The sequence below is a fragment of the Vicugna pacos genome, chromosome 11 (assembly GCF_048564905.1).
Source record: "Vicugna pacos chromosome 11, VicPac4, whole genome shotgun sequence".
NCBI lineage: Eukaryota > Metazoa > Chordata > Mammalia > Artiodactyla > Camelidae > Vicugna > Vicugna pacos.
Genome location: NC_132997.1, coordinates 52769484 through 52782260, shown reverse-complemented (window position 1 = coordinate 52782260; position 12777 = coordinate 52769484). Strand labels below are relative to the sequence as shown.

Below are 12777 nucleotides of genomic sequence, written 5' to 3'. Positions count from 1 at the left end.
AGACTTGGGAGAGGCAGGTTGTAACTTAATTTTGGTTCTGCCTTTCTCACTTGGAGAATACAAAGTTTAGGCTTGTTTTAGTTTTATTAAAACTTCCAACTGATTATCTGTAGCTGGCAGATTTAGGAGTCCGGTGTCCCAGGTTGAAGATTCCTCCAGTACTGCGGCTCTTGGTTGGGGGAGGTGTACTGGTGCTACGCCAGCTGCCTTCTCTGGGTCTGGTGGAAGGCAGTCTTGCTGTGTCCGTATTTGTCATGAATGTACTTCTTGCTGTTTTCACCTTGGGGCATGAGTATTCTCACCTCATGAATTGTCCAGGAAATAGCTCTTCCAGCCACTCTTCTTCACGGTTAGACAACAGCCAGGATAGGGTATTTTTCTAGAGGAACTTTGTGTCCTGACATGAAGATGCCACCTCCTTTTCCTCAGAATTTTGATGTGGTCTTTGATGGCACCAGATTCTTGAGCTATTATCACTAACTCCAGGAACAAGCCATACTTCCATTGTTCTGCTCCTATTGGCCAGGGGCTTTCTAGGCCACTGTTACTAGGCACCAGGGAGCAGAAATTGATTGCCTGGGGTTATGTGAATTTATGTCTATCACACAAGAAACTGATGCTAGTCACAATTCTAGGATCCCAAGCTATGAGGGGTCTGCTCTGGACTGTACTGGATGTCATTGGCTTTTGATAGTTAAGAGCTCCATATTTTCATTTGCTCACTGGGTATCTACATGCTACATACGTTTAATTTGCATTGCACTGTTTTTTTCTTTCCTAGAAAAGAAGAGTTTTAAAGAATAATTTAAAAAAGCCTCATATATTTTGCCTCATAATTTGGGAATTAAAAAATATTATATACCAACTAAATCCTTTGGGGGTACAGCACAGTAGCAATGGAAATGTCCTTGCAGAAAAGGTGGCATTAAATGTAGCAGGCGCTTCTCTATATGGTTCTACTTGGTTGGTATTTTTTGTGAAACCAGTCTTTGAGCATAAACATGTTTCCCATTTCCAAAGCACCCAAGAGTACAAGACTGTGTAAACAGAGAGAACATTGTTGTGAACTGTTTACTCTGGCCCACAGGCTCTTCTAGCCTTCTGATCCCTGCTCAGCTCAAGGGTCAGAGGTCTGCAGCGGGCCAGGACTTAAGGGTGCTTGTCAATTACTCCGCAGTAGTGGAGGGTAAAGCCCAAAGGCTAGCCTTCTCTTACTGTGAAATCTACTTATTTCTATACATGGCATCTTTTACAAATTTAATATTTGGTGAAAAACTCTGTAAGAGTTATTGCATTCCAGAAACCCAAGTGCAAAAGTAACTGAAACAAACTATGGCTGCTGCTCGAAAATCATTCCCACATCTGTCACAAATATTCCCATGTCAGGATTCCCTCTGCTTTCCTGCACAAAAAACTCTTGATGATTTATGCACCTGAAGATGTATCTTAGCAACGGCTGTGAAGGAAGTGTACTGAGAAGCTTTCTCTAGGCTTTGTTTAGAGGGAGCTCCAAAGCAGACGTTAAATGTGACTTAACATGTTCTCTGAAAGGCAGTTGACACATAGTTGTAGTAATTTTAAAAAGAAGAGAGGGCATTTGTCTTTCTAGTTGGTAGGAGATTTATTTACTCTTTTAAAATACACATCCCCACACTATGGTAGGAATTATGAAGAAAATTTCTAAACATGTCTTTGGATTTGGCAAGCAGTTTAAGGATTCTTTAACAAAAAGTTTGGGGCTTTTAAAATGTAAGAAAGAGCTTCTCTTTCTCATACATTTCTGCTTGGTAACTAAAAGTAGTGCTTTCTGAAAAGTCTACATTTTAACTTACTTGGAAGTAATTATAGGTATACAAGAGATTGCAAAGAAATGTACAGGAACATCCCATGCACCCCTTCCCTCAGCCCCATGAAAAATCTATTTTGACTATTCATTTTCCCATGAAAAGAGGAAACACGCTTAAGGATTGAGCTAGCAAATGGGCTGCTTCAAGTCTAGCCCAAAGGTTCATTGGAGACCCTTTATTGGACCCCAGAACAGCTTCCTTGTTTCATTTGCACAGAAATGGGAAGCCACCAGCAGGGGGCGCAGCAGGAGCACCAGACATGCACTGCTTTTCTAAGCCACTCATCTCTGTTTTAATCTCTATCCTTCCCTACCCCTATCTAAAAGTTCAAAGTAACTGGGTGTACGCTAGAGTTGAGGTGAGGCTTGAGTGTGTATTATGTGGTTGAGCATATAGTTTTCAGATTTTGCCCGCTTCTTCTCCAATACTCTAGTCTTTAACTTTCTAGGAGAGGAGACCCCCCCCCTCCCTTTTTGAATTAAGGACTTCTAAGTCCACATGAAGTGGGGCAGGTAATCAATTTAAGATCACATACAAGAAAAAAGTCACTTAGACGCTCTTGGAAGATGGGAAGGATATATATGTTTGTTTTAAATTAAGCACATAGAGTTAAATATGTTTAAGAAGCAAAAAAATATGTGCAATTGTACTTTAATTCTGTATTTTGCCAGGTTGAGGAGGGAGAGGAAAGAGAAGAAAGTAAATCTCAGATGCAGAGGGAAAAAGGAAAAGCAAAGAGGGAACAAAGATGGGGAGAAAGGCTTACCAGCCTAGCTCAGAGGTAGAGTTTCTAGGAGGATTTTGAGTTTTAGGTCAGTTAACATTCTACTCGGACATTAAGTTTCATAGCATCATCTCTTATCACTGCCCTTTGAAATGCTACTTAATTAGCCATTCATCCTAGCTTCTCAGAATGCTATAGGTATCTTAGCATCACCCATTGCGACAGCACCAAGCAGGCCAAGAGGAGAGCCTTCCTTAGGCTGCCAAAGCAGACAGCAATTCTCCCCTGTGTTGTGACCTTCCAAGGTCAAAGATGCCCCAGCCTTCCAAATAGAGAAGTGTAAGTAAACAAGGAAACAGAGCAATGTGATCTTTAATAGCAAACTGCTTATCAGGTTCCTGATGGAAGTCCTTTATCTTTCGTGTGGTAAGTCCTGTGAGCCACTGACCAGCTTTAGCTACAACCCTTTACACTTGGCCATTCCTCATCAGTTTCCTTCCCCCTCAACAACCAGTGCAATGTATTGGCTTTTTCATTGTCACTGGGAAAGTCAACTGCAGGGTATAGCCAGGTTTTCTAACTATTTTGGCTTCCCTCTGGCTACAGTTGACTCCTATGCAGCCCTAGGGCCATGTTTATTTGTTGAATGATTAGTTACTTCAGCTGATACTATGGATGTCAACACACTGGTGCTACTCAGACCAGCAGCATGGACATCACCTGGGAGGTTGTTAGAAATGCAGAATCATAGGCTCAGGTTCAGATCTTCTGAATCAGAGTCTGCCCATTAGCACAATCCCCTGGTGATGATTCTCATATGCACGCTAAAGTTTTAGAAGCACTGTTGGCCTCCCTGACTCTCATCCTTTTCTATTGCCAACTGCCACTTCATCTACCAGACACCACACTTAAATCACCTTGAGACTCAGGGCTCCTTCATAATCTTTGTATTCATTTTTCAGTGTCCTAGTGTACTCTGAGACTAACTGCTCAAACTCCCTTTCTACTCTTCACCTCCTCATTCCCATTTTTTCTTCCTCCCATTCCTAGTTCTCCCCAACTTCACAGAGATCAGATGACCTTGCTGTACTAATGTTTTTTTCACCCTGTGCCTCAAGATATTTCTGGTCTTCTGCCACTCTATTTTCTCACATCTCAGATGAAGTAATATTTATCTCATTTCTAAGATAGTTCTTTTATCTGTGCCTTTTGTACATTTTCCCTTTCCCTTCCTTTGGGATATCTGCTGTTTTATTGGTCTCCTCTCTTTCAGAATCATTTCTGTCATCTCCAAAAGCCCTTCCTTTTTGCATCCAAATGTGCAGAGATTTTAAGAAAATCCCAGCATACACACACACATTAACATTCACTTGATCCTACTCCTTTGTAGTTTGTGTTCTATTTCTCCTCTTTGACAATCAGATTTTTTCCAGAAAATGGTCTAGAACAGTGGTTTACAGTTGAGGCAGTTTTGGGCCCCATCCCCAACTCCTTCTTTCCAGGGACTTTCGGCAATGTCTGGAGACATTTTTGCTGCAACTGTGGGAAATGCTACTGGCATCTAGAAGTCAAGGACACTACTAAACATCCTACAATGCACAAGATGGCCCCCTACAACAAATAATTCTCTGGCTAGGGTGATCAACCATCCTGGTTTGCCTTCAACTTTCTGGTTCTAGCACTGAAAATCCTGTGTCCTGGGAAACCACTCAGTCCAGGGCATACTGGGACAATTGGTCATCCTGCACCTGGCCCCAAATGTCAAAAGTGCCGAAGATGAGAAACCCTGCTCTAGGAGGAAGAGCCATTAACTTCACTTTTTTCTCACCAACTCTCTTCCCTTCAATCTGACATTTAATTTCTGTTCTTTCCTGTGGTAACAATTCTCTTGAAAGTCACCAATATCACCTTGTTTCAATCAAGTAATCCAGTTGCCTCTTCTCCAACTTTTTGATCTCTTTCAAGCACTTGACACTATTGATTGGCTATTCATTTTGAAGGGTTTTTTTTTTTTTCCTCTTACTCTTGGTTCTCTCCCTCCTGCCTTCATTACTGTGCCTTCTGTCTTTTGTGAGTTCCTATTTCTACTATCTCTTAAATGTAGGTAGCCCCTCAGTTAAGTGTTCCTTGGCTTTCTTCTTTACTCGTCTATTAAAGAATTTGTTTTATGCCTGAGCTTCAGCTCTCATCCCTATTGGTTGATTCCCAGATCTCTCTCCTGAGTCCTAGTCCTTCCTTTCCAATAATTGAGGGGTTCCCTTGAGTGTCCAGAGAATCTAAAACTCAACCTAATGACAGTATAAGAAGAACATTTAATACATTGGCAAAGAGGAAAGGCAATATGGTCTAGCTCTTTTTTCTAGCCTTATCTTCCACTTTGGTCTGATATTACCCTTGAACTCTCTCCAACCAAGATAACTCTAGCCGCCTCTTGTGTACTTTGTACTTCCCTCCTACCATGATTTTGCTCCATGTATTCTTGCAAATTGGAAATGACTTCTGCCTTTTCCTTCTTCAAATTTTCCTAATCATTCCAGTCAGGAAAATGTGGAATGATGAAAATACTGGATCAGGAGTCAGAAGATCTATTTCTGTCACTACTTGCTTTTAGGCCTTGGGCTCAATTATTTGAGCTTTCTATTGTTTTACATATTTTAAATAAAGAAATACTAATCTCCTCTGTGCCTGTCTCAAGAAGCTAATATGAAAAAATGGTTTGAAAGATGTGAATTGCCGCATAAGCATTGTGAGACCTGAATTCCGGTAGCACTTGGTGCCTTTCATTTGGAAACGATCTCTTGCTTATAAAGTAGTGACAAATATTACAAATTTCTTAAAAGTAGAGGTCATAACATTCAGCCTTTTTCTTCTGTAATTTCTATCATCGCGCATGTCATGTTGGCGGAATCTGGGTAAGGACTGGTGAAAGAGGAGCAGTTCCACCTGCTATTCAGTTTTTACTCTTGTTCACTAATTCCAAACATTTTATAGTGTATCAAATTTTTCACCTTTCCTTTTTTTTTTTTTTAAATCTCCAACTTAGGTGATGTCTTTCCAGTGCAAATGAATCCATTAGCTCAATCTCAGTTTATACCTTTGGCTGAAGTTCTTTGCTGTGCAGTATCCGATATGAATGCCGCTCAGATTGTGGTGACACAGGAGACACTCTTGGAACATCTGATGAAACATTACCCAGGTAGGGTAATGAGTTTTTCTTTCTGAGTTCATTGCATGTGTTTGGTTTCTTTTTATGTCATCTTAAACACGTAAATAAACTGGGTGATATCCCATTTTTTTCTATGATTGAACCTTATGTTAGAGCCTTGTCATAGAAAGGCCTGCCTCAATAAACTTGATACGAATTTTTCTTTTATTTTCCAAATGAACTTTTTCAAGAATAATTTTTCTGGTAACAAATAAGTCACATGTTATAGAAAGGAGTGCAAAAACATTCATCTTCTCCCCCGACATCCTATTCTTAAATGGTCACTTCCCAGAGGTGACAACTTCTATCATTTATAGTTTCTCATGTATACTTTCATAAATTGTATTTGAATATGTGTATCCTTTTTAAATAACAAATTGGATCATTCTACACATTCTCTTTGCACCTTTCTTTACTTTTTTAGCTTAAAGACATAGTTTGGAGATCTTTCCATACGAGTATATATTGATCTATCTCATCCTTGTTATAGCTGTGTGGTATCCAAATGCATGAGTGTCAAAGAGCATTTTTATCTTTCCCATCATAAACTATGCTTATTGTAGAAAAATCCAGAAAGTATAGAAGAGTAATCACTCATGTCACCATTCCCCCAAGGAGACCAATGTTGATACGTTGATCCGGTGTTATACATTTTACACACTGTTTTCACAATGTAAATATAGTTTTCAACCCTGCTATTTGGAAAGGGAATTTGTTTTAAAGTTATTTTGTTAACTTCTCAGTTTGTCAAACCTCCATAATCCAGATGTCAGGTAGTTTGCCCTCGCCCAAGCAAAGACTAGTTTTCATTTTCTCTTTAGATTCTTACTAAGATTTAAGCTATGAAATTGTGGTTTTCAAAAATTTCTATGTTTGCTCTCAGGACTTTCCTTAGTCAACACTTAAATTTATAATGAGGTTGTGTAGCTTGGTGTTTGTATTTGAGTGAATTCAGATTTTTTCTCTACTTAATCATTAACCTAGACATATGTCTTTGTGTAGACAAAATTATATTCCTGTTATTCAATTCAGTTATGATTCTTGGTAATGCTTCTTTCACATTTTAATTACATACATTAACTATGTTCCAGTTAGCTCTGGATTCAGCAAGCATGTGTGTGGTGACTTCTGAGCTACTGATTTCACTCATTAAAATGTTTCTTATTCAGAATCTATCAGTGTAAAATGCTTGTTTATTTTAGGCACTGCAATTCCATCTCAAGATATTCTCTATACCACTCTGGGAAGTCTGATTAAAGAAAGGAAGATTTATCACACTGGAGAAGGATATTTTATAGTTACTCCTCAGACTTACTTCATCACAAGTGCAACCCCCAAAGAAAATAAGAGAGTCCTATCAGATGAAAGCCCCCGGATGCCAACTTCCATCACATACTTGGTGAACGTGGAGAGCTGTGCAGAGTTTGCCAAAGGAAATGCAGCCCCCATTTCCCACTGTCACTCTTGCCGCTGTTTCCCTGATGTGTGCACTCAGGGTGCACAGGAACCACCGGCTGCTGCAGAAGTGACTAGCAAAGGCCAGAAAGGTTTTGGGGAATCCAAATCTTTGGTACAGAATCGAGCAGTTTCAGTGTCTGAGGAGAATCAAGTCTGTGAAAGCGCCAAACCTTTGGCACACAGAAAAGACAGGGAAAAAGTCAAGAAGTTTGGCTTTAGCCTCTTCTGGCGCAGTATATCCAGAAAGGAGAAGTCTAGAACAGAGTACAGCAGTTTCTCTGCTCAGTTCCCACCAGAAGAGTGGCCTGTCCGAGATGAAGATAACTTGGACAATATCCCTCGAGACATTGAACATGAGATAATCAAACGAATCAATCCCATTCTGACCGTTGACAACTTAATTAAACATACTGTCCTAATGCAAAAATACGAAGAGCAGAAGAAATATAACAGCCAGGGCACTTCCACGGGTATGCTGTCAGTTGGGCATAAGTATCTTTCAAAAGTGGGAATTAAGAAAAGGCAGGGCCGGTCTATAAAGCCTCGAAGGCAGGGCCAGTCTCATAGGGAAAGACACAAAACCAGGAGTCAGCAAAGTGGGCAGCAACCAGGAAGCATTAGACGGGAGAAATACCCCAAGCTCCCTGCTACACAGCCCATCCCCAGAATTAAAAGCCCAAATGAAGCAGTAGTTCAGACACCACTTGATGAGAATCCATTAGTGCTAGGTTCTCATTTGTTTTACAAAAAGCAAATCAGTAATCCTTTCCAGGGTTTGTCTCACCGAGGGATCCCTATAACCAAAGGGTACAACATCCAGAAGACTAGTGATCTGAAACCCAGTCAGACTGCACCAGAGGGAAAGCCTTTCCAAAGGTCAGGGTCTTTGGATTCAAGAATCTTTGAGAATGAAGCCAGACAGCCATGTGCTGAACAGTGTAATGATAAATTGAGAGCAGAATCCATTTGTATGACTAACTTTACTGTCAAACCTATCAGCGACGACTTTAGAGATCCCCTCTTAAATTGCTGTCAATGTAGTGTTTTGCAAAATGATAGTAAATGCTGTTCCTTCAGGGAAAGAATGTTGAGATATGATGTGTATGGTGGAGAAAACAAGGCAATCCCTGAAATTTTGAGGAAAAGTTATTCCCACTTTGACACATTAGAAGAGACAAAAGAAACACAGCATGTCCTGCCATCACGAGGCTCCTCTTCCTTAGACCAAGCATTCTCTGCTTGTAGATTAGTTGATAAAACAATACACCAGTTTCAAAACCTTGGTCTTTTAGATTACCCGATTGTTGCGAACCATTTGAGACAACCCGAGAGACAAGACAGAGACTCAGAGGAAAGTGCAATGAAAAAGGTATTTGTCCAGGAAGCATTTTCTGTGAGTCCAGAAAATGAAGAGCTTTCTGATGATGACCAGGCCTTGTATCAGAAGGAAGTGGAAGATGATGATGGGGCCTGCAGTTCCTTATATCTAGATGAGGATGACTTTTCTGAGAATGACAACTTAATTCAAATGCTGCCTGGCCACATTCAGTATCCCTTTACAGGGGGAAGCAAGTGGAATCACTTAGGAAAACAAAAGGTGACTGAAAGGTCTCTGACTGGGTACATTAGCAATGAAGGTAGGTCTGAGCCTCATGCGCTTGAAGGAAATGAACATTACAAACCCACTGGGTTGCTCACTAACCCAGGTGAAAGCCAAAAACCTAATCTCTCTGCTGAAAGCTGTGTCTTCAGTTCAGGGACCCAGTCTGGTTTTAACTATGAAGAGGAACCCAGTGTAGCTAAATGTGTACAGGCTTCATCACCTGCCGATGGAAGTGTATTTGATTACTGCAACACAAGGAAAGCTGCTTCTGAGGCTGAAACTCTCCAAGACTGTCTTGGTGACACAGGAAAGAAGCCAGCTAGCTGGAGTCAGAGTGCTCAGAATCAGGAAATGAGAAAACAGTTCACACAAAAGTTAGAACTTTTCAACACTTCACATATGCCCGTGTTGACTCAGGAGATCCAAAATGAGCTCAGTCACTTGGAAGGAACAGAAAATCATAGCATGGCAGGAGATAGTGGAATAGATTCTCCACGGTAAGTGCACATAAAAGCGTTTGATTAGCCACCATCCCACAGGCATTAGTAAAATCAAGGGCAAACTGAGTTACCTAGTGGGAGACTCCTGAATAAACTTTATAATGATAGAATTCTGCCAGCCTTTACTGAATAGGTTGTTTATAGTTACAATGAAATCTCTTATATAGTAGGATAGAGTACACTTTTAAATGTGAACCAAGATTTGACTGTTCCACTGCTACTAAATCTTGAAGTATTTCTAAAAATAGGAAGGAAAGTGGTTACCATAACCCAAGCACTTCCTGAACTCAGGGTTGGAAGTGTTCACCTGTATTGCTGGCTCTACACAAGTTGAGAAATAGACGTGGCTATTTTCTACTAATACTGTCCATGCCAATTTGTTTAAATAACATTGCTCTGATTATAAAAATAATATGGTCATAATAGAACATTTAAGAAATACTGAAAAGTATTTTTAAAAAAACACTATAATCACCCCACCACCTAGATTTTTTTAAAAAATCCTTTTATATTTGGTGTATTTATAACACTTAAGTCTCAACATAGTGATCTATACAGTTTATCTATTGAACTCATACTGTAGTTACTATTTTGCATGTTGCTCCTTTCAAAAGAATACAACGAACAGTCCCCCCAGGTTATTAAATAGTTTTCTAAAAAAGTCATCTTAAAATTTGGCATATATCTTCATTAGTTTTTTTAATTATGTAAAATTGTTGTGTACCTCCTTAGAAACAGTAAAGTAATACAGAAATGTAGAAAGTGAAACTGGAAGTCTCCATTCCCCAACCTTTTCCATTCCTGTCCCATAGAGATGACCTGAACATTGTTAACAGTTTCATATATATTCTTGTAGGCTTTTTTTCATGTATTTATAAATGTGATTATTATTTTTTTAATGGAGGCACTGGGGATTGAACCCAGGACCTCCTGCATGCTAAGCATGTACTCTACCACTGAGCTGTTTCCCTCCCCTCCACTAAATATAATTTTTCAACAACAAATCATACAGAGCTGTGGCTTTCTTTTTCCACCTAACTTACCATGGATATCCTGCAATCAATACATACATATCCAACTCATTTTTAAAAAATGACTGCTCAGTATTCCGTTGTGTGGACTCTTGTTATTTACATAACCACTATTTTTCCTTCCCTTGACATTTAGATTATTCCTAGTTTTTTTGCTATAATAAATCAGTCTGCAGTGAATTGTTATTATATAAATATTTGCAGAAATACCTGATTATTTACAATTTAAGGTAAATTCCCAGAAGTCGGCATTTTTTAAACGTATCTTTACTTTATCGGAGAACAAGATTTTTCTGTTTAAAACAATAGTTTAGTTTACATTAAGTCATTGAAGTTGCAAAACATATCTTTGAAGTAAACAATGGTGGTATAAACCAATAAGCCATGGCTTCCCTTTTTCCCTTCTGGCAAAAGCAAAAGCAAAAATAAACACAAAACAGGTAAGAGAAACTGATGTGTAACTGAGAATTTAAATTTGAGAAATCTTGAGATATGTTATTTTTAAAAATTGCTTATAATATGGCTTTCTTGAAAGACTTTTATCTATAATCATTAAAGACATTTGTAAGAAGAGGGAGGGAAGACAGCATTTGGGCATCAACTGCATGCCATGACTGTTAGAAGGATTAGAGGGACAAAGACAAACAAGATGTTGTTGCTACCTGTAGAAAGCTTACAATGTAGTTTAGTTGAGGAAACCAACCAACAAACGAACTCAAGAACAAAGCGTAGACTCTTCATAACCGCCAAGGAGATGTGGACTTAAGAGTGCTGGGCTGTGTGGGAAACACTTATGGAGGACACATTTTTCAGACATATCTTAATGTAAGGGACAAGTGAGGGAGAGGAGGCAAGGTGGGAGAAGGGGAATGTCAAAATGCCCAACCAGTAATGTGACTTGGCTGAAGCAAGGCAGACGTGTTAGATAAGGGACTAACATAGCTTACAGCTCCTAGGAAAGGAGCACTGTCAATATGAAAAATATTATAGTTCGCTTTTCCCTTCCATATGATTTCTCAAAAAAGAAAGAAACTACGTGAGAAGATACTTGTCATTTCAACTGTATAGAAGAGTTTTTCGGGGAACTTACTGTTTCTGACTAGAATATAGTTGGTTTTGGATCTGAGAACAATGCTCAGAAAATATGAACTTCTTAGAAAGCAGCTGTCAAATAACTGAGGTGCTGTTGGGAATCCTTTTAAATGTAAAGAGCACTTTAGATTTTTAAAGGTTAACTTACTTGACAAGTGCACCTTCATGTTAGTAAATATGCTGCTTCAGAGTAACAAATGAAGATATGTCTTGGTTAGAAATCCAGGCCCTTATGAAAGGCAGTAATTTTGTTATTTTTAATGTCTTTAGGACACAGAGTCTGATATCTAATAATTCAGTCATTTTGGATGGACTACAAAGAAGACAGAATTTTCTGCAGAACTTCAAGGGCACAAAGAGCAGTCAAACGCTCACATCTAATTCTTTACTACAACTGACTCCAGTCATAAATGTCTAATTCTTATTTTATTTTTGGAAATTTGTTTTTTGTAAAAATGTACAGCATTAATATAGAATGTTTTGAGGAGAGGCGAGCTTCGTGGTCCTACCACTCCGCCATCTTGACCTGAAATCTCTAGAATGTTTTGAGTATGTAAGAATTCTAAAGTAAGCATTGTTACTAGCCTCATTACAGATTTTGTTGTGGTTACAGGCTTTTTTCTTTTTTGACATTGACTTTTTAAAGTTACCTTACTATAAATTGGGAATATATAGATTGTTTACATTTTAAAAACCTATGGAATCATTGGTCTTCAATTAAATGTAATTAACTTGAATCATCATTCATTAGTTTCTCAAATATTTAGAATGTTAATTTACTACCCAGTAGTGAATTTTTGTCTCCATATCAATACTGAGTTCTTATGGTAAGTGGAGCTCACCAAATTTCAACATAAACCCCCAGAAAATAGTGTTTTAGTGTTGCATAGTTACTTTGCTTGCAACTGAAGTCTTTTATCATCATCAGAAAGAATTTATAGAGATGTGTTGGGTACTTTGCAAGAAGAATTCTTTCGATCCAATCATTGCTGTCAAAGATCTTCTTTGTGACCAGCTTGGACATGAACAAATGTCTCCACACTGTAATTAACAGTGTCCTAAATACCTATGGCAGTAGGCATATGGCTCAGCTTTTTCTCTGTTTCCTCTCATGTGAGACTCTACATAGCACGATATTGAGAAGTCAGGATGGTGATCATCTCAGTGGCGGAGATAGAGGGGAAGCAGAATGGCTGTGAATGTCATGTGAGTGAAAGGAAGAGATTTAGAGGAACAATGGGAGATGGCTGAGAGATAATTCATCTATATTTGATCCATTTGTGTTCATGATAAGACCTACATAGCCTTGCCAGAACT

At 39.0% G+C, this 12777-nt stretch overlaps 1 protein-coding gene across 3 annotated transcripts in view; it reads left to right on the top strand.

Moving 5' to 3' along the window:
- STOX1 (storkhead box 1) overlaps nucleotides 1-11878 on the top strand; it is a 44004-nt gene extending 32126 nt beyond the window's left edge. For 2 of the 3 annotated variants that reach the window (XM_006212899.4, XM_072971423.1), the window contains exons 2-4: nucleotides 5615-5767; nucleotides 6979-9334; nucleotides 11731-11878. In XM_006212899.4, coding sequence (XP_006212961.2) covers nucleotides 5615-5767; nucleotides 6979-9334; nucleotides 11731-11878 — 2657 coding nt within the window. The remainder of the gene's footprint in view (nucleotides 1-5614; nucleotides 5768-6978; nucleotides 9335-11730) is intronic. The other variant, XM_072971424.1, reaches the window with a different exon arrangement.
- Nucleotides 11879-12777: the final 899 nt, after the last annotated feature.